Source organism: Ruditapes philippinarum, unplaced genomic scaffold (genome assembly GCF_026571515.1).
Source record: "Ruditapes philippinarum isolate M1 unplaced genomic scaffold, ASM2657151v2 ctg1015_1_1_1_1, whole genome shotgun sequence".
NCBI classification, from domain to species: domain Eukaryota; kingdom Metazoa; phylum Mollusca; class Bivalvia; order Venerida; family Veneridae; genus Ruditapes; species Ruditapes philippinarum.
The window spans coordinates 72,238-94,169 of NW_026859743.1; the positions used below are offsets into that span (position 1 = coordinate 72,238).

At 32.9% G+C, this 21,932-nt stretch overlaps 1 protein-coding gene across 5 annotated transcripts in view; it reads left to right on the top strand.

Annotated features, from left to right (window-relative positions):
• LOC132757748 (acyl-CoA dehydrogenase family member 10-like) overlaps positions 1-21,932 on the top strand; it is a 55,042-nt gene that overhangs the window by 91 nt on the left and 33,019 nt on the right. For 3 of the 5 annotated variants that reach the window (XM_060749134.1, XM_060749135.1, XM_060749132.1), the window contains exons 2-16: positions 2,393-2,568; positions 3,871-4,019; positions 4,997-5,191; positions 5,721-5,879; positions 7,526-7,685; positions 8,185-8,279; positions 8,481-8,596; positions 8,850-9,031; positions 9,716-9,866; positions 10,614-10,759; positions 14,020-14,193; positions 17,493-17,669; positions 18,023-18,189; positions 18,970-19,110; positions 20,989-21,126. In XM_060749134.1, coding sequence (XP_060605117.1) covers positions 2,394-2,568; positions 3,871-4,019; positions 4,997-5,191; positions 5,721-5,879; positions 7,526-7,685; positions 8,185-8,279; positions 8,481-8,596; positions 8,850-9,031; positions 9,716-9,866; positions 10,614-10,759; positions 14,020-14,193; positions 17,493-17,669; positions 18,023-18,189; positions 18,970-19,110; positions 20,989-21,126 — 2,325 coding nt within the window. In that variant the 5' untranslated portion in view covers position 2,393. Of the gene's footprint in view, positions 1-2,343; positions 2,569-3,870; positions 4,020-4,996; positions 5,192-5,720; positions 5,880-7,525; positions 7,686-8,184; positions 8,280-8,480; positions 8,597-8,849; positions 9,032-9,715; positions 9,867-10,613; positions 10,760-12,295; positions 12,442-14,019; positions 14,194-17,492; positions 17,670-18,022; positions 18,190-18,969; positions 19,111-20,988; positions 21,127-21,932 lie in introns of all 5 variants that reach the window. The other 2 variants (XM_060749136.1, XM_060749133.1) reach the window with 2 other exon arrangements.

The window sequence follows — 21,932 nt, forward strand, 5'->3', positions numbered from 1 at the left end:
TTGTCTTGTCATTACATATATATTAATGTATTTGATATGAAATATTTTCTTATTTATTTAGATGTGTAAATTCTGTCACAACTATTTATAATTTTAATGATAGTTAAAATTATGACAGCTTGATTTCCTGGTACTGTATGGTTTTTCTTTACCCCAGAGCTTAGTAACATGTAGAATTTTCTGATTAACAGTTTTAATTAATCACTAACAAATTCTGGCCTAACATAACACAACCCCTAATTCTAAACCTTATGTTATTATTCAGATTTAATCCTTAGTCATGAAACTGCCAAATTTCAGACAGAAAACATTAAATCTTAACTAATTTAATTTTTACAATAGATGTGAACATATAGATGTATAATTAAACTGTCAAACTGTTAAGTCGTTGGGTATTCATACATTGGGAGTATAGCATACCAAACCTTGTTGAAAGGTGAGGGAAGTTGGCCAACTTTTTCATTTATGCGTCTGGCACTACCATGGTCATGGTTCAATACAGTGGTTTTATTTTGGCACCAAAAATGCTGAGGGTTTGTCCAAATCGTAGTGCCAGGTTTAAGTGTAACATCTGACTGTGTCTGCAGGGAAAGGTCTTTAATATCTTGATTTAAGAAATCCATAAGTCAAAAATACAGTTCTCCATTCCCTGGGGGCTGAGGGGTTGTGATTAATCTGTGCTTATTTAATATTTGTGATTGCACAGTCATGATTGCCAGTGATAGGTGGGCATCATTCCCAGTTTATTATTAATAATGTAATGCACTGGTTGATTGTAACCTTGAACACAGATCTTCCAAAAATAATTATTTTAAAAATTCCTGCCAGGCCAGGACAATCAGATGATTAAAAAAAATTATACCCTGTCACATACCCAAGCCTCAGAGCATCACTGACACATATCCATTTTTGTTTGCACCTGTAAAGATTTGCCTTTTCAAGCATGTCAAGTGTTTATATCCTAGATTCGACCCTGGGGTCATTCCATATTTGTAGTATATGTCTGTATAAAATATTGATATTGGGTCTAATCCAGGAAATTGCAGTTTTAGTAATAATTAGTCATGCACGAGAAACAATTCCTCCTATAATAATATTAAAAAATTCAAAACTTGTCTGAAATGTTTGCCTTCTCTTTATTTAATTTTTTCAAAGTGAAAGAAAATTGTTGTTAATTCCTAGAGAAGGTTTAAATCCAAATTCCTATAGAACTGTTTGAACTGTTTGATATATAGTGATATAATAAAGACTGATACCATATATTCAGTAATTTTTTCATGTATTTTACAGCTGATTAACCCATTACTTCATATACACGCCTTTTAACGCCTTTTTCACCCCCCCCCCTTTTTTGTTGTCTCAAATGGTGAAAAAATGCCTTATTTAGACCCCCAACACTTGTTTTTGTTTGAGAAATGTTGTTAAAAAAAGTGACCACTTTTTCGGCGCGGCCCCCCAACCAAAAGATACATCAGGGGGTTGCCAGAAGGGGGATGTGCCCCCTTCTGTTTGGGGGGTTTGAAGGGGGGCGGAGTCCCCCTCATCGCCAAGAAATTTTTTGGACTTGTGAGAGGCCATAAATGACCTCAGATTGATCATAAGGTAACGTGTAATCAACGCTGAAAAGCATTTGACTCTATCTCAATCCATTGAGAAGTTGCAGCACTTTGAAATCAATTATGATGGAAAAAATCAACGCAAAATAGTGATTTTTGGCAATTTTGAGATGTCCCCTCGTTGCCATGGTAACAGAAAATTTAAGTCTGAGCATGTTGTTGCAAGGGCAATTGTCCAGTCAACATTTGTGCCAAGTTTGATTAGTGTTGAAGCAGTTTTTATAGTATTGTAGCAATTTGAACTTGAAACGGGAGACTTTTCAATGAAAACAGCCATTTTTCACAAAATGCTCATGAAGTAATGGGTTAAAGGCTTTTGCCCCTAGCCAAAAATAGGTGTATTTTCCCCTAAAATGCTAATATTTTCCCCTAAAATGCCCTGTGTACATTTTTCACCAGAACCATGACTTAAAAGCATCTGACTAATATCAGGTAGAAGATAAAGCTATTCCTATAGATATCCTCTGCTATGTACCATGCATGTTAAAGTGAAATGAAGTTAAAAATTTTATAAAATGTACATTTTGTATTTGATTTCCCGTTTTCTGATTTATCGGGCTATATTTTCCCCTTAAGAAAGCCATAGGTTGTTTTGAAAATTGCAAAAAAAATCACTGATATTAAGGAAATAGATATGTTGAGGATCTAATTCTTCAGAATTTTAGAGTGATATAATAGAAAAAGAAGTTATTTTATCTCATTAATCAAGTGTTATTAATATTTGAAGGACATGGAATTTAAAACACCAACGGAGGAAACTTCTTTTTGAATTCCAGTATGTTACGGCCACCAGCTGCCTTTTTCAGAATGTTACCATGGCAACATTTACGTGCCCAGCAGAGGGGCATGCCTGCATGTCTTACCACTGCAGCATCTGGAAAGACAGAGACAAGGGCAGTTATCTTTGATATGGGAGGAGTTATCTTGCCTTCTCCAATGCTAATATTTCAAGGTTAGGATCAATATTTCAATATTTCTTCTTCTTTAGAATATGAACTTAATAATGTTTAAATAATGGTTTTTAGGATGTTAGATACATGTTACCTGGAAAAGATATGAAAAAATTTGTTATAAAAGTAGCGAAATGTAAACAAAGTAATATTTTAACTTCAATACAAAATGCTAATTCACTATTGCCAAAAAGCGATACTTGCTTATCATGACAAGGTGCAGTTTTTAGCTCGACTTTTCTATGAAAAGGGGAGCTATCCTACTCGCCCCGGCGTCGGCGTTGGCGTCACACCTTGGTTAAGTTTTTCGTACCACCCCACTTTATTTCAGAAGTATTACAAGTATGGCTTTGAAACTTACCATACTTGTTCACCATCATAACCTCCATCTACAGACAAGAGTACATAACTCTGTCAAGGTTTTTGACAGAATTATGGCCCTTTTTTGACTTAGAAAGTGTATTGAGCTTGGTTAAGTTTTTTGTACCACCTCACTTTATTTCAAAACCATTGGAGGTATTGCTTTGAAACTGACCATACTTGTTTACCATCACGACCTTCATCAACAGACAAGAGGACATAACTCTGTCAAGGTTTTTGACAGAATTATGCCCCTTTTTGACTTAGAAAATACATTGAATATGGGTAAAATCCACTTATTGCCTTAACCCTTTGAGATATTGCTTTGAAACTTTTAATGCTATTTCACATCATTACCCCCATCTGTACGCAAGAGAAGGTAACTCTGTCAAGGATTTGTTTTAAAAATTAAGGCCTTTTATCGACTAAGAATCTTGGTTAAGTTTTTAGTACCAGTCCACTTTTTGACTGAACTGTTTGAGATATTAATTTGAAAGTTGGAATACTTGTTTACAATCATGATTCCCAAACATGTCCAGGAGAAGGTAATTCTGTCAAAGATTTTATTTGAATTATGGCCCTTAACTGTCAATGTTTTGTATTATAGGCAAGCACTAAAAAACTTAAAAAATCTAAAAAAATTCATTCCTATCCACTTGTTCACTTTACCATAAATTATGTCATATAAACATTGCTGTAATATTCAAGGGTATCAAACAACTAGTTCACTTTAAAAATACAGAGATTCTTGTATTGCCTTTTACTGCAAAAACTTTTTTTATTGGCAAGCAATAAAAAAGTCGAGCGCGCTGTCTTACGGACAGCTCTTGTTAGACAAGGGGCTTAATTCTGAAAGTAATATTTTTGGAGTTATGTCCCCTTTTAACTTGTAACTCTTTACAGTAGAGCCTTAACACTTCATACTGTGCTATTGTTTTTCACAGACTTTGAAAGGCAAAATAATTTACCTGATGGGTTGATATTGAAGACGATTCTTTCTGACAGAACTAATGGAGCATGGACAAGAATGGAGGAAGGGCGTCTTAACTTGTCCGAATTTGCTAAAGTTTTCAGTGAAGAGTGCTCCAATCAGGTTGAGTAAAACTAAATATATATATATATATTTTTTTTTACTGCAAAGGAGTTCCACTGAGGTCATAAACCTAAAATTTGAAATTCTTACATACTGGTTGAAGTGATGCACTTAAAATGGAAAAATCTGCAAAATATGATAAAAAATGTTCCAAGGGTTAAATTGAATATAGGTTTTTTGTGCTTTTTTTAGCCTATTTGCATTATTTTGTGTTATTTTGCACATTAAAATAACTGTTTCGTTAGGAAATGATCTGCATCAAATGGCACACAAGTCTCGAAAAAATATTTCCAGTGTCTAAATGTCAAAAGACCTCAGTGGAGTCCCTTTAATGCTTAATTTTTAAGTTTATTAGCATGGTACAACAGGTATATAAGAAGTAAGTAGTAACTATTAGAAATTATACATTTTTACACCCATTGTTTAATCTTTTACCTCTTACCATGCAAAAATTAAAGTAAATTTGTATAATATGCATGTCTTTATTTGAATTTGGAATTGCCTGATCACCAGCCTGCACATTATATTTCTTTCGCTGATCAAATCTTTAAAAAAAATCTTTCTTCTTCTAAGTAACACCTTTATATAATGTTCAGATTGTGACATTTTGTTTTTACATAAAACATGCAGCAAATAATCAGAAATTTGTGTACCAGTCATCTCATTATTTTTTTTATACATTTTTATTACTGGAACCAGTCTTCATAAAAATAATGAATAATGCAGACTTCTGGGTTTTAAATTGAATAATATATATCAATTCCGGCATTATTTTTGTATTTTGATGCTGAAATCCCTCTGACAAATGTACTGTTCCAAATTTTAAAGCTGGGCAAGTTCATTAGACAATATTCAAGATGTTGATTTAATAAAAGCAAATATTACAATTGGCAGTTCCAAAACTTAGCCAGGGTACCGGTAATAGAAAAATAATCTTGGTGTTGAATTGATTACAAGCAATTTTTTATATCTTACAGCTTGGCAAGTCTGTGGATATGTCGGATCTTATGCCACGATTTAGCAAGTTCGCAGTCACGCCATTCCCGCAGATGATAGATGCTATAAAGTGTGTACGAGCAGAGGGACTGAAAACGGCACTACTTACAAATAATTGGTTCAACCTAGATAGCCAACAGACTTATATACCACTTGATCTGTCCATGTTTGATGTGGTATAATATTTAGTTTAAACTTTTTCTATTTAAGCTTGATTGTGAAGCAAGTTTGTAACTTATTTAAATTACATGTACTTATTGTACCCTCTTTTTGAAACTAATTAGTACTCAAGACTTTTATTGTCACAGGGTTTTCATTTTTATCTGAGGCAACAGATGTGATTTTTGCTCTGGCGAGATATAAATTTTCTGACACATACAAAACCTAGAAAGCTACTGCAACATAATATATATATATAATTATTATAGGGGATATTCAAGTTTTTTTTCTAAATACAGGATTTATTTTCATTGAGTGGTATGAAAAGATATATTTCATGAGTGGCTTTTGACATTACAATTTGAAAGACTTCCCCTGAAAGTTTGTGTATTGGCTGAATTTAAAAGAAAGTATTCCGGCAAGACACCAGTGAAGAATAAATTTATACAGTGAAAAAAAAATACGAAAAATGAAAATATGTATTTTGTTTTATCAATATTTCTCAATATTTCATTTATAAGTTTGTAATAAATAATGATATTACAGGTAGTAGAATCATGTAAAGTTGGATACCGGAAGCCTAACCCTAAGATATACGAGATAGTATTGAAGGAGTTAGATCTGCCCGGTGAACAATGTGTGTTCCTTGATGACATGGGAGGCAATCTAAAAGCAGCTAAAGAGTTTGGTATTAAAACTATCAAGGTAAACTCATCTTGTTTGATTTGCATTGTTATAACTATATATGTATATCCTACAAATTTCTTTACTTTATATATTTTTTTCCCCATTGTGGCTGAGGGGTTACCTTTAAAGGTTGAGTCATCAGAATTGCAGCCACTGTTTATCTCTGGGTGATTGTAAGAGGCGACTAAATGGGTTTAAAGTACTGGAGTCTATGCATCTCTTACTTCCAGCAGGTGAGGTGGTTTTGACCCCTTGTGCTTTAAATTTGTAACACCCAAGGTAAGCCAAAACCTTTTTTATCTGTTGCAGCATCATATGACCTAAATTGTGTTTGTGCACCGTAAAACTAAACAAACAAACTCTATATATTTTAATTCTTTTTTTTTTTATTCTTTTTTTAATGCAGTGTGTTTTCTAATAGCCTTTTAGACTTTTAGAACTTTCAGTTTTGACTGAAAAACAATGCATTGGAGTCCAGTCTGTGTTTAATATGTCTATAGTGAATTAAAAACAGTGATTTTATTTTGTCTTATAACAATGATTATAACTTATGAATAAAGCCCACCTATCAATTTATACCCCTTTATGATTCTTCTTGTTTGTTGTGCATAAATAACCCTGTAATTAATTGCTTACTTAATTTAATTAACCTATGTTTATTGTAACTAACTGATAAGCCCTGCCCTTTTACTCATCCAAACAGCCTTCTGTAATTTTAAGCTCGACTATTCGATAAGAATAAGTAGAGCTAGTATTGTAGTCACCCGAGCGTCGGCGTAACCACTTATGTTAAAGTTTTTGTAATAGTTCAAATATTTTCAAAGTCCATTGACATATGGCTTTGAAACTTTGCACACTTGTTCACCATCATGACCCCAACCTGTAGACAGGAGGAGGTAACTCTATCAAGCATTTTGACAGAATTATGCCCCTTTTATAACTTAGAATTTACGTTAAAGTTTTTGTAATAGTTCAAATATTTTCAAAGTCCATTGACATATGGCTTTGAAACTTTGCACACTTGTTCACCATCATGACCCCAACCTGTAGACAGGAGGTGGTAACTCTATCAAGCATTTTGACAGAATTATGCCCCTTTTCAACTTAGAATTTACGTTAAAGTTTTTGTAACAGTTCAAATATTTTCAAAGTCCATTGACATATGGCTTTGAAACTTTGCACACTTGTTCACCATCATGACCCCAACCTGTAGACAGGAGGAGGTAACTCTATCAAGCATTTTGACAGAATTATGTCCCTTTTTCGAGTTAAGATTTACGTTAAAGTTTTTGTAATAGTTCAAATATTTTCAAAGTCCATTGACATATGGCTTTGAAACTTTGCACACTTGTTCACCATCATGACCCCAACCTGTAAACAGGAGGAGATAACTGTATCAAGCATTTTTTTTACTATCAAGCACTAAGAATAGTCGAGCGTTGCTGTCCTACTGACAGCTCTTGTTGTTGTAAATTATTTTATTCAGAAACATAACAGTGTTTAGATAAACTGAATGGTAGTTTCCTGAACTAATTAAATTTTGCTTAAAATCTTAACAAAACCTTTATTAGCCTCAATACCTAATAATATCAAATGATTTTAATGTTAAGGTTAAGGATCCAGATAAAAATTTCAGACATTTAAAAAAAGATTGTTATTATCAGGTGAAGGACCCAGATCAAGGTGTCAGAGATTTGGAGGAAGAGCTTGGCCTGACAATGCGAGGATATGTGCCAGGGACAACTACTGTACCAAAACGTCTTCAACTTGACCAGAAAAAATTGAAAAGTTTCCTCAATTGGCAACTGAAGTTACAGTCTAAAGGTAAACTCAATGTTTCGATTATAATTTTAATGATATTGTTCTATAGATAGATGAAATTTTTAAGAACTGAAGATATAATATCATATATCATATCTTGTTTTTGACAGGTTTTGTAAAAACCTCGGCCTCAAGTTTAACATTTTAAGAATTGGCCCTGTTCATTATGTAGCGGTCAAACTGCACAAAGTGTTTGACATGGGCTAGTCTAATACAGAATTTATTGTAGTTCGGATTGTGTTGGAAGTTATGAGCTTTGTCGGTAATTGCGCTCATAAGCATGTGCCATTAAATGACGCCAACGTATGCATGACTTTAGAGTGCATCACTTTGTATGTTTTGTAATATAAACGATATAGTAGTTTTGAATAGAAGTATTAACCAGACACAACATGTTGTACATTATTTTCTATACTATAGTACCCAGCCCGATATTGGTGCCGTGACCAGGATACACTGGTGAAACACTCTTGAATCTTATATTTATTTTTGTATATTATAGAGGAGCCTATATTGAGATGTTTCTCTCATGGACAGTCTAATCCTACATACTTCATCAGATATGGAGGCAAAGATATGGTGCTTAGAAAAAAACCTGTGAGTTGCATTTTAAAAATTAAAGGCAAAAGTATATGTGGGTTTTAAATTTTGAGAAAAATATAACTGTTGTATACTTTGATAAATTGCTCATGGTCGTTTCTTTGTCAAAAATATTGATAAAAGTTTATGTAAATATTTCAGAAAAAGTTAAAAATTTACAAGTAAATTGTTTTGACATTATTTTTTTTTTGTCTTCAGCCCGGAAAGTTATTGCCGTCAGCTCATGCTGTGGAGAGAGAATATAAAGTTATGAAAGCTGTGAAACCACATGGTGTACCTGTACCTAAAATGTTGGCTCTTTCTGAAGATGATAGGTATATACATTCTTGTTTATGTTGTATATCATAATTATTTTGATGCATTTTTAGTGGGGCCAAATGTCCTTGGGGGGGAAATGTCCATATACCCTGACCCTGATGTGGGTGTATTCTATGCCTAGTCAAGCATGCTGTCCTACCAACAGCTCTTGTTTTTGATATAAAATGTAATTGAAATAAGAAAAGACTTTTCTATTTCTCTTTTCTGTCTAGTTGGAAGACATTTCAGATAAAAAAAATTTCGTTTCAGTATAATAGGGACACCATTCTACATTATGGAGCATGTACCAGGCCGTATTTTCCAGGACCATCTTTTAGAGGGTCACTTGCCAGAGGAGAGAACGGCTATATACCAGGAGATGGTGAAAACGTTATGTAAGATACACTCAGTGGATATCAACGCAGCAGGACTGCAAGACTACGGAAAACAAGGTCAGTAACCTGACCATACTGATGATAAATAATGTTGCTTTGCATTTTCATGTCATATAGCTTAAGCTTTAAATCGTACTCAAATTTTGTGTTTTTTGTCCAGAAGGCATATTTTTATTATTTGTGTATTCATAAATTTGCATTCATTTTAAATTTATATTCAAATTGAAAGTGTTGCTGAATAAAGTAAAATACTCACAATTTTGGGCTAACATATTTATTCATTCATAACTATGAATTTGCCATGAAATTAATTTTCAAATATTTGCAAAAATTTATCTAATCTAATTTATGAGAATAAAATTAGTTCAGTGGTATTCATTGTTTAAAAAGAGAATCAAGCAGAAACACATAATGTTGACTTCAAAGAATTATAGTCATTTAAAAAAACATCAAATTCTCTCTTTCCATTCCATTATGCAAAATTGTACAAATTTTTCATTAATAATTTTGTAGGGTTTTCAGATTTTGTAGGGTTTTCAGAAAGAAATTCTTTGCTGAAGGCTAAATTTTAAACCCAGAGCCCTGCATGACATCCTTTTTCTAAATTTAGTTATGTATGGGTTTAGAAACTTTGTTTTTTACATCTTTTTGAAAATGATTACTTCAAGCAAGAAACAAGCAAATGGGTCAGTGTCACTATTACAATTGCTTCAATCAAGATGACTTGTATATTTCTTACAGGAGGTTATTTGATGAGAAATTTTACAAGATGGGCAAAACAATATGAGGCCAGTAAGACAGGAGAAATAGAGAGTATGAATAAACTTATGGAGTGGATTCCTACACATTTACCTGAGAATGAACGCTGCACTATTGTACATGGAGATTTCAGGTAAAGTTATCCAACACGTTTACCTGAGAATGAGTACTGTATGATTGTACATGGTGGCTTCAGGTAAAGTTTATGAACATATTTACCTGAGAATGAATATTTCAGGTAGTTATCTCACACATTTACATGAGAATGAATGCTGCGCTATTGAACATGGAGATTTCAGGTAAATTTTTCTATCACAATTCCCTGAGAATGAAATCTTCACTATTGTACATGGAGATTTCAGGTAAATTTATTGAAACACTAGTGACATTTAGCTGAGAATGAATACTGCACATAGTACATGGAGAGTTCAGATCATATTTGGCTGAGAATTAACTCGGACCTATAAGAAATGAAGATTTCAGGATCAATTGATCTGAAATTGAATTTTGCACAATAAAACATAGATATTTGAGGTATTGTTTTCCAACACCTTTACCTGAGAATGAGGACTGTCCTACAGTATATGGATATTTCAGGTTATGCAACACATGTACAGTAATCTCACCTTATAACAATATTTAGGGGACCTCATTATATTGTTATACGAGTATCTGTACATTGTATATCCCAGAAACAACCAATTTAAGAACAAGAGTCAGGACAACAGCAATAGCTTCGTTATAAGTGGTATATAGTTATAAGCAAAAGTAAAGTTACATTTTATTTAGCAAATCATTCACAATTACATGTATGTCTGATAAAGAGATTGTTGGATTTTAGTTATACATTTAAAATCAAGACTAAATGTTGCTATTTCAGACTAGACAACTTGATTTATCACCCACACAGACCTGATGTTTTGGGTGTACTTGATTGGGAATTGTCAACACTTGGTGACCCCTTTTCTGACCTAGCAACAATGGTCATATGTTATTATATTCCACCTAATTTCCCTATGTTTCCATGTAAGTAAGCAATGTATTGTCTGACTAATTGGTAGCAGAATATTAAAGCTCTGTAATGCCTTCTGAAGTATGAGGGTTCAGTTTATAGGTATTCTTGTCAGGGAGTTGAGTCTGGTTATTTGAGATATTTATTAGAAAGAAAATCTTGCCAACTTTGATACTTCACTTCTTTGACTTTATTTCTCTCTTGTGACTATATCTAACAGGAGATTGTGATGTTAGCATTCACCTGTTTTTTATTTCTGTGTATTTTCTGTACAAATATTTTTATTTCTCCGTATAACTTCACCATATTTTTGTTTGAAATTTTCCTTTTTCCTTTGACAGTGCCCTACTTTCTTTATTACTAGGGGGTACATTCATGTTTACATGAAAAGATGCTCCATATTTAACCAAAACATATTCTGGCTAATTTGCACTACAGTTAACCCTATTATATACAAACAAAGCTTTTTGGTTAGCATCCAAACCTGTCAAAACTTTTATTTTCAGTTTATTTCACACCCTGTAAACACAAGTCAAGTCAGTTTATTTCAGACCCTGTGATTTTGTAAACTTATGTTGGTCATCTTATTTCAGACCTTGTTTACACAAGTCATCTTATTTCAGACCTTGTTAACACAAGTCATCTTATTTCAGACCTTGTTACCACAAGTCATCTTATTTCAGACCTTGTTAGCCTATCATTTTATTTCAGACACGGTTTACACAAATCAGTTTGTTTCAGACCATGTTCACACAAGTCAGTTTGTTTCAGACCCTATTAACACAAGTCAGTTTGTTTCAGACCCTGTTCACTCAAGTCAGATTGTTTCAGACCCTGTTCATATAAGTCAGTTTGTTTCAGACCCTGTTAACATAAGTCAGTTTGTTTCAGACCCTGTTCATATAAGTCAGTTTGTTTCAGACCCTGTTAACACAAGTCAGTTTGTTTCAGACTATGTTAACACAAGTCAGTTTGTTTCAGACTCTGTTAACTCAAGTCAGTTTGTTTCAGACCCTATTTACACAAGTCAGTTTGTTTGGTCTGTTTACACAAGTCAGTTTGTTTCAGACCCTATTTACACAAGTCAGTTTGTTTCAGACCCTGTTTACACAAGTCAGTTTGTTTCAGACCCTGTTTACACAAGTCAGTTTGTTTTCAGACTCTGTTAACACAAGTCAGTTTGTTTCAGACCCTGTTAACACAAGTCAGTTTGTTTCAGACTATGTTAACACAAGTCGGTTTGTTTCAGATTCTGTTTACACAAGTCAGTTTGTTTCAGACTCTGTTAACACAAGTCAGTTTGTTTCAGACTATGTTTACACAAGTCAGTTTGTTTCAGACTCTGTAAACACAAGTCAGTTTGTTTCAGACCCTATTAACACAAGTCAGTTTGTTTCAGACTCTGTAAACACAAGTCAGTTTGTTTCAGACCCTGTTCACACAAGTCAGTTTGTTTCAGACTCTGTTAGCACAAGTCAGTTTGTTTCAGACCCTGTTTACACAAGTCAATTTGTTGCAGACCCTGTTTTATAATTATGTACTTATTACAGATTGGACAATATGATATTTGACAAGAACACTGTAAATGTTATAAGTGTGCTTGACTGGGAATTATCCACCATTGGTGACCCACTTACTGACCTTGCTTGCATGCTTGTCTGCTATTACATACCAAAAGGTCACCCTTCTACTTCATGTAAGTCGAAATATTTCCAAGTAACCTTTTTTATGCCAACACCTACCCTTGAATACTTAACAAAATTACATAAAAGTTTCCATTCTGTTTATGCATATCCATGTATATGTCTAAGCTTTTGCATGCTAGTCCTAGTTTATTCCAGTTGACTTTATCAGTAACCCCATTCTTTGCACATTCCATTTACATGTTGCTGCATTTTAATTTACGTATCCAGTTCCATCGAAACACTCCTTCAGTAACTTTGGCTTTTTTTCTTTTATTTCTGGTGAAGGGTCACTCATGTTTGAATATTTAAGGCTCCTGATTTAAATTTAATTATCATAAACAAAAATTGGTTTGAAATCAATCAAGGACATTGTGTTCGTGTATGTGAAGAATCCATAGAGCAAGTTAATGTAAAAGCCAGGGGTTCTATGCAGGTGCCAGCTCATGCCTGAAATAATGTTCAGTGGATGTCATAGGTCCTTCTTTTGTTAGTAAAAACCAGAAATTCAACATGAACCAATCAATGTATCCAAAATTCAGCAAAAAGAAGAAATGTACCTATGGCTTATTTCCTTTTTAGGCTACTGTTTTTCTGTTGTCTTGCTATTTATTAACCTGTAACCTGCTGAAATTGTAATGAATTTGCCCTGTCTTGAATTAAATTCATTAAAAAAAGTATAAGGAATTTCAAAATCGAAATTCACAAATTTGATCTACAGTTGCCCCTCCATGCATTACTTCAAGCCCAAACTTGCACCTGAGTAGAACCACCTAATCTAGCTTAATAGCTTCCTCACATGAAAAAATCCAGTATCAGTCTTGGGGTTCTGACCCAAAGCAGTAAAGGGCAAGTGGTTTAAAGTCACTGAGCAAGTGATTTTAAGTCACAGACAATCTTAAAAAGTCTGGAGTAAAAATACAACCATTAGCCATTATAAAAATACACTTGTTACAATAAATCTGATGAAATTTCTTGCATGTGAGTTAACACTTGAACAAACTTCAATCTAAAGTATAAAAATCCTTCATACAACCTCAAAACTGAACCCTCTGTATTCAGAAATTGATATTTTGTTAATTACAAATGTATACAATGTCTCATACTAAAACAATAATAGAATTATTAGATATTATGCTAATTGCATAAGTTCATATATTGATGGTGATGAATCATTTATACAACCTTTAAACTATATAACATTTTTAATTTGATTTTATTAAATCAAAAAAATTATAAAAAGGGGAGCGGGAGCCTATTGGTTAAGGCATCTGCCTCTCAACCCGGAGATCATGGGTTCGAGCCCTACTCAGGTCACAACCATGTTCCTTCATATGACACCAGCACTGGTTGGTTCCAAGAAGCGGACTCAAAAGTGATTAATATAAGTTGCAATAACTTGTTTCGCAATCAATCTTAAATAAATATGTTTAAACCAATTTGATTTTATAACTTTTTGTGTGAAATTGTGTGCTTTGTACAAAAATTAATATTATGTTTTCAAATAAATGATTTCTTTTAAAATTAAAACCTTATCACATAATATTATGATTTTCTATAATAATGAAAATGTATTTGGTTTTTTATTGTAGCATTTATTGGAGTAGATTTGAAGGCTATGGGTATACCATCAGAACAACAGCTTGTAGAGATGTACTGTAAACGTATGAATATACCAGTTATTGACAACTGGGATTTCTACGTGGCCTTCAACTTCTTCAGGTTTGCTGCCATCTTACAGGGTGTTTACAAACGTGCTATTTCAGGTATTGTATAATTTTAGTAATTTTGTATAAATTTCAGATGACACAGAAACTGGGTTTTTATTATTAACAATTATTGGCGATCAATATCATTGGTTGAAATGCTGTTGAAATTGGTTGTATTTTTAGCATGTAGAATAAAAGATCCCCCTTGACCCTTGGTTATTTCGGTTGTTTTCAGTTACACATCTGTTACCTCAGATAAAAATAAAAACCCTGCAGAAAGGAAGGGCAATAACTCTGTATGCAATGTTAATGCCTAACAATTATTCCAAAACTTCCAAAATAGAGCTAAATCAATTGTTTTTGATGGAAGTTGTCTTCTTCAAATTAGTTTCAGGGCACTTTGTATATCTTTTACTCAGTTTAAATTTCATATTGAGATGATACAGAAGGGAAGGGCAATAACTCTTTATGAAGTGTTAATTAACTGATTGATTATTTTTAAATATACAAATAGATTTTTTTTAATATAAGTTGTTTTGTGATTAATTTTAGGTACTCTGTATATTTTATTTACTCTGTATAAACTTCATTAGGAGATGATACATAAAAGGGAAGGACAATTACTCTTTATGCAAGTTTTAGTGTATTATTAATTCTAAACATTTAATATGGAGGTAAATTAATTATCTTTTGAAATGTATAGGGTGTTCTCATAAGAAGGCTTGTGCAGGAAAAGGGAAATTCCCTTAGAGTTATTCTTGCTTATGAAGCAGTATTGCTCATATGCTCATTTGAATTTCAATATATTAATAAAAGAATATAATCATTCAATAGTCACAAAACAGAAGCCTATTTAATGTGTTTTCAAAATGTGTTAAAAATAAAATGATAATGAACTACTACTGGTTGTAAAACTAGAATTTTATAGTTGTCAGTACATGTATAAATAGATGTTCAGAGAGATACAGATTTGCTACTGGGGTTTAAATGTTGTAAACTATACTTTACTACCATGATAACAGCTGATAGTGAACGTAAAACTCCTGGTACATGTCACCCAGGATAAAGTGTCAGATCTCTTTAGTTTTAAACCTATAAATTATACTTTACTACCTTAATGACAGCTGATAGTGAATTTAAAACTCATGGTACAGATCACCCAGGTTAAAGTGTCAGTTTCTTTGCCTTTAATAAAGCTATAAACTTTACTACTTCAATAACAACTGATAGTGAATATAAGACTGTCTGTGCAGGCCATCAAGGATAAAGTGTCAGGTCTCTTGCTTATAAATGTTTAAAGCTATTCATGACTAGGTTGATATCATCTGATAATCATAATTAAGTTGATATGAAATACATGTAAATAGATTAAAGTATATATAATCAAGGATAATTTGATAAGAGAAGTACATACTTTACATATCTACGTCGTTAAAAAATTTGCTCAACTGATAAGAAATGATAGTGTATACAAAACAAGGTACAGATCACTGAAGATATATTGTCAGAAAAGTATCAAAGTCTTAAAAGTTGATATGGCTTAATAGGATATGCCTCTTGACCAATATAAGATATACTGTTTCTTGTATCACACAATATATAATTGGAATTATTAACCAAAATTAAAAGACTGATGTAAATGTAAAATGTATTTCAAGTCCAATAATATTACAAAGAGGGTTTTGTGACTAAATCTTGATTACTGTTCAATTGTAATGTACTCCTTAATTAATCTGTAACAATAAATATTTTTTCTTTTCTTTTAACAAACTGATCAGTAGAATGTCCAGCATTTTGATCTGTTTAATTTGTGACATTGTGACCTTTTCAAGAAAGGTCATGTTTAGTCAAAATATTTTGTCATCTACACTGACACATTATCTTATGTGAACTGTAAAATGATGTACACAATATGGTGTCAACATTTAGAATGACAGTTGTCCTAGTTTATGAATTAGATACTGTTGGATATATACTGAAACAGGAAAAGGCAAAACTGTAAGAAATTTCTTTCATAACTTTAAAGATACAATAAACTTTACTAAAATTATTTCCCATATTTTAAAGACTGACTGCATCATTAAAGAATGACTCTTTTATTTTCTTAATGCATATATAAGAATTGTGTATAAACCAAACTTTAATATGAAAACAGTACTCCTGGACACAGTAGTTTAAATTGTTGATTAACCGGTGGTTTAAAGTCTGGTCACCAAGTAATAAATTCTGCAAAATTTAGACTATGTGATGAAGGCAGTAATATATATTAATTGTCACTTCAGACTCATATTATTTGGTGAAAAATTAGAATTTTTTTAAAGTGACATAGAATTTCAACAGTCTTAAAGGAACTCCACTGAGGTTTAAAAGCCTAAAAACATAACATTTGAATTTCTTACATAAATGAGCTGGGGCACATTAAACAGAAATATAAGCAAAGATAGTTAAGAAATATACTTTGAAATAAATTGAAAATCGTATTTTTATGCCCTTTTTAGCCCGATTTCAGTGAAAAATGTTTAAACGCTTTTCATTTTGGGTCATTTTTTACAATTTGAATAATTATTCTGGAAAAACGAATTGCGCGAATGATCTGAAATTTTGCACAAAGATTAGTGGTCTGAACCTACATCAAATGGTACATTTATCTTGAAAAAATATTTTCAGTCCCATCATGTCAAAAAACCCTCAGTGGAGTCCCTTTAAAATCAGATTCTCAGATATAGCCAGTGCAAGGGAATATTCCATTTAAGGTCTTACAAATTTGAGAGATATGCAGTATACTTGTATGGTTAGTTGAAATAGTTAAGAATTTAATATGATAAACTCTAAAATAACTTGAGTTACTTCCCCTGATATTCCTTGGAAAAAGAGACAAAGCTTCTGACTACCTGACTACTGCTTACCAGACTTTTAATGTGGTTCTTTTTCTTTCCTTAACACCCAGTATACGTAAAGAGGCTCCGCTGAGGTTCTTTTGACATGATGGGAATGGAAATAATATTTTGGTGATTTAATACTATTTGATGAAGGTCTAGACAAATAACTTGTGTGCAAAATTTCAGATATTTCGCTCATTCCTTTTTTCTAGAATGATTATTTTAATTGTGAAAATTAGCAAAAATTGAAAAATATTTTACTTACTGAAATCAGGCTAAAAATAACACAAAAATTATCTTTTGCTTATCTGTCTGTTTTTAGTGACCCAGTTGTTCATCAATGTAAGAAATTGAAACTATTTTTTTTTACATTAGTGGAGTTCCTTTAATACTTTCTGTGACTAAAAAAGAACTGATTCCACAATTCATTTGTTTCTAAAATATAATTATGTACATGTAATATGTTTTTATTTTAAGGACAAGCTAGTTCACCGAATGCTGAACTTGTTGGCCTGTATGCGAAAGAAGTAGCCAACAAGGCGTGGGAGGTGGCTTCAAGAAGTAATATAAAACCGACCAATCAAAACACAGCAGGATCCTCGTCAGGGAGAAGGAATTATAGCACGTCTGCAGCATCAAATATGGCCAGTGCAGGTAAAATTAATATTGTTGAAATTAATTAACATCTTTAAGAGCAGGTTCTTATTCTTTCCTTTGAATATATGATTTGACTTGTAACATAAATGTATTATGTTGATATGTATAAATTCTGGAAATAAATATGTTTAAACAGCAGATAAATATTGATGAAATCAATTTAAATCTATAAGAGTATGTAAACATTGATAACATTAACATCCATCAATGGCAGAAGATCTATGACCTATTATCACCAGTGATTGTTAAAAGAAGATTCCCTGGTATTTTAACGTCTTGTTTCCATCTGTAAATGCTGATAATGTAGTTGTAAAAAGATATTAGTACATGTACTCTTGTAATTTTATTAGGTGAAATGGTAATATCTGTGGAGAATCTTCAGCCACGTGCCAAGACTCTCTACAAACAAGTGAAGGAGTTTATAGAGAAAGAGATAGCTCCATTAGAGTCTGCGTATGTTGCTCACAGCCATTCTGATGACAGATGGAAAATATTCAAACCACTAGAGGAACTTAAGGTAACGAAATTAACATTTTTATTTTTAGCTTGCCTGTTTTGTTGTTGTTGTTGTTGTCATCGAAATGCAAAAACTTAAAATAGCCCGTTATTCAAGCATTAAAAAAGTTATCAACTTGAAACTGGTAAACTTGTTTATCATGACAAGGGGCAGTTGTGAGACAAGGGGGATAATTGTGAAAATTATATTTTTGGAGTTAAGCCCCTTTTTTAAAGTGGAATTTTTGTTGAAAGTGGTTATTGCCCTTAATAGAGGAAAGTTAACACTGCTTGCAGTGCTCTTGTTTAGCTTGATTATTCAAAGAATATGGAAAGCTATTGTAGTCCTCCTGGTGTTGACTTTGACATCCCACTTTGCTTTATGTTTTCGCATGCAAGTTGGTATCTTGAAAACTACTGAAGTGAATGGGTTAAAACTTCTCATACTTACTGAGAGGGCATGATAGAAGGTATGTAACTATCCTAGGTCCATAACCTTAACATGGACTTTGACAGAATTGACTACTTATCTCCCATGATTTCTGAATCAGCAGTCAGAGACAAACAACCAGAAGACTCAAATGTCACAGAGAAATTTTGCCTCGCTCCATGATCAAACCCGTGCTTCATTGATTACAAATTTTAAACTCGTAAACAGTAAAACTATGAAAGAATTGTTCTATTTTATGCAAATTTAGTAGTTTAAAGGTTATAAAGCTATATTGGACTGTCTGTAATTGGTATTATATTTATGTATATCTTGTTTGGAGGTAACTATGAAAAAGTATTTCGTATTTTCCAGGCTAAAGCAAAGGCAGCAGGGTTATGGAACTTGTATTTGCCAAAGGAGTCAGACCCGGGTATGAAGTATGGGGCTGGACTAACTAATGTAGAATATGCATTCATCTGTGAGGAGATGGGAAAATATATTATAGCACCAGAGGTATGGATCATTCTTTGTTATAACTTGACCAATTTATAGCTTGACCACTTTATAACTTGACCAATTTTATATCTTGACCAATCTTTCTTCACTGATGGCTGTCCTGTTTCTCTGGCGAAAGAAATTTCTATTTTACTATGTAACTGTGTTCTCATGCCGTTTACTGCTGTAAAATCAAACATTTTTCCAAAGGATTAAATTTCACTAATTTTACAAATTGAAGATTTTTTTTAAAATGAATGTTTGCTAATTATCTACCATATGAATTAAAAAATTAAAATGAACTTAAAGAAGAAATTCATGAATATTTAACCTTGCCAATTAGTTTTAAATGATGTTGATTTTGATAAATTATGAACTCACAATATATCTGATTTCACATAATGACTTAGGTCTCTATAGATTTTGAATATTGCCAGGGTAAGACTTTATATACATGTAGTTGAAAATACATGTTACACTGAAAATATTTGTATATTGTTTGACTTCATCTTAATTATTTTATATCCATTAATATAAGTAGTTTGTTTGCTGTTGTTGTTGTTTTTTTAGGTGTGTTTTTATGCCCCCACAGAGTGGGAGCATATAGCGTTGCACTTGTCCGTCCGAGTGTCAGTCCGTCAGTCCGTCCGTACGTCCCGAAATCTTGTGAACGCAACTCCTCTTAAACCGGATGGCAGATTTTGCTTAAACTTACAGGGATGAACAACCTTAATGTGTAGATGGTAGTAAAGGAAGGAATTTTCGCTGCGACCAAATTTAACAGAATTATGGCCCTTTGTTGATTTTTTCACTAAATACTAATGAAGAAATTTTGTGAACGCAACTCCTCTTAAACCGCATGGCAGATTTTGCTCAAACTTACAGGGATGAACAACCTTAATGTGTAGATGGTAGTAAAGGAAGGAATTTTTGCTGCGACCAAATTTAACAGAATTATGGCCCTTTGTTGATTTTTTCACTATGTACTATGTAGAAATTTTGTGAACGCAACTCCTCTTAAACCGCATGGCAGATTTTGCTTAAACTTACAGGGATGAACAACCTTAAGGTGAAGATGGTAGTAAAGGAAGGAATTTTTGCTGCGACCAAACTTTACAGAATTATGGCCCTTTGTTGATTTTTTCACTATATACTATATAGAAATTTTGTGAATGCAACTCCTCTTAAACCGGATGGCAGATTTTGCTTAAACTTCCAAGGATGAACAACCTTTATGTGTAGATGGCAGTAAAGGAAGGAATTTTCGCTGCAACCAAATTTAACAGAATTATGGCCCTTTGTTGTTTTTTTCATTATATACTATGTAGAAATTTTGTGAACGCAACTCCTCTTAAACCGGATGGCAGATTTTGCTTAAACTTCCAGGGATTAGCAACCTTAATGTGTAGATGGTAGTAAAGGTAGGAATTTTTGCTGCGACCAAATTTAACAGAATTATGGCCCTTTGTTGATTTTTAGTTTTCAACTTGTGGCACATGTAGTCCAAAAAATATTTGACCTAGAGTCATAAGATTGACAGAACAGTGGTGTGTGGGGGCATCCGTGTCCTATGGACACATTTCTAGTTTATTTTAAACTAGTGCTCATACACACAATACAGTCAAACCTGTGTTAAAGACCATCTCTGAATAAAGATAATTTACATGTTGATAAAATAAAATAAATGAAGCTACTTGATAACCTTTCAATGATAAAATGAAACAAATTAACCTCCAAATAAAGACCACTTGTCTATAAAGACCATCCTTGTCTTTGCTTAAGGTGGCCTATGTTCACAGGTATGACACATAGCTTAAGCGGTAGACACCTTGACCGTCAGGCCACCTCATCTTATTGTACTGATTGAATTATAGATATGTAATCTTTATCTACTAGGTGTTCAACTGTTCAGCACCAGATACAGGGAACATGGAGGTATTAGTCAAGTACGGTACAGAGGAACAGAAACAAAAATGGCTTACACCATTGTTAAATGGGGAGATCAGATCCTGCTTCGGAATGACAGAACCTGCTGTAAGTTTAGAACTTTGTACTTTATTGCTCAATTCATCAGGTTGTTATCCCGTGAGAGGTTTAATTATCAACCTTTGTTATGTCTGTCTGCTTAACCCCATTGATCAGGTTCTCATGAGGTGAGGTATTTTTATCAGCTTTTATCATGTCCGTCTGCTTCACTCAACTTAAAGAGCATCACATAAGTAATCCAGAGGTCGCTGGTTTGATCCTCAGACAAGGCGAAATTTCTCAATACAGGTTGTCTTTTACAAAAATAGTGAAATTAGTTTAAATCTGCCAAACAAGTTGGTCACCAGAACTTAAAGTAAAAAGACTTTCATCAATTTCTAACCCTCAAAGCAGATTTTGATGACAGTCAACAATGAACCTTTGAACAAGATGGCCACCAGAGCTTAAAAGATGTTTTAAAAAAGCTTTAGATGACATGTCCTTCCTAAAAAAATTCATATATTTTGATCGTACTTACCAGGAATTCTCAGAAGTGGTAATCCATGTATACAAAAAAAAACCCAACCAAACAAAAGAACACATAAGAACAAACAAAACTGTTTGAACCATTAAGCAAGATGGCTGAAAGAGCTTGAATAACGAAAAAAAAGAAAACTTTTGTTAAACTTCTTAACCATGATATTTGTTACTACTTTCTTAGGTGAGTGATTCAGTGCTATTAAGATTCTCTTGTCACATATTTAGATCTAAAAATAAAGACATAATAATATTTAGTGAGATCGATTGTTGGTTTTTACCAATTGGAAGTATATAAAGGTAGATGTTTTATATTTACATGAAATCGCATCAGATTT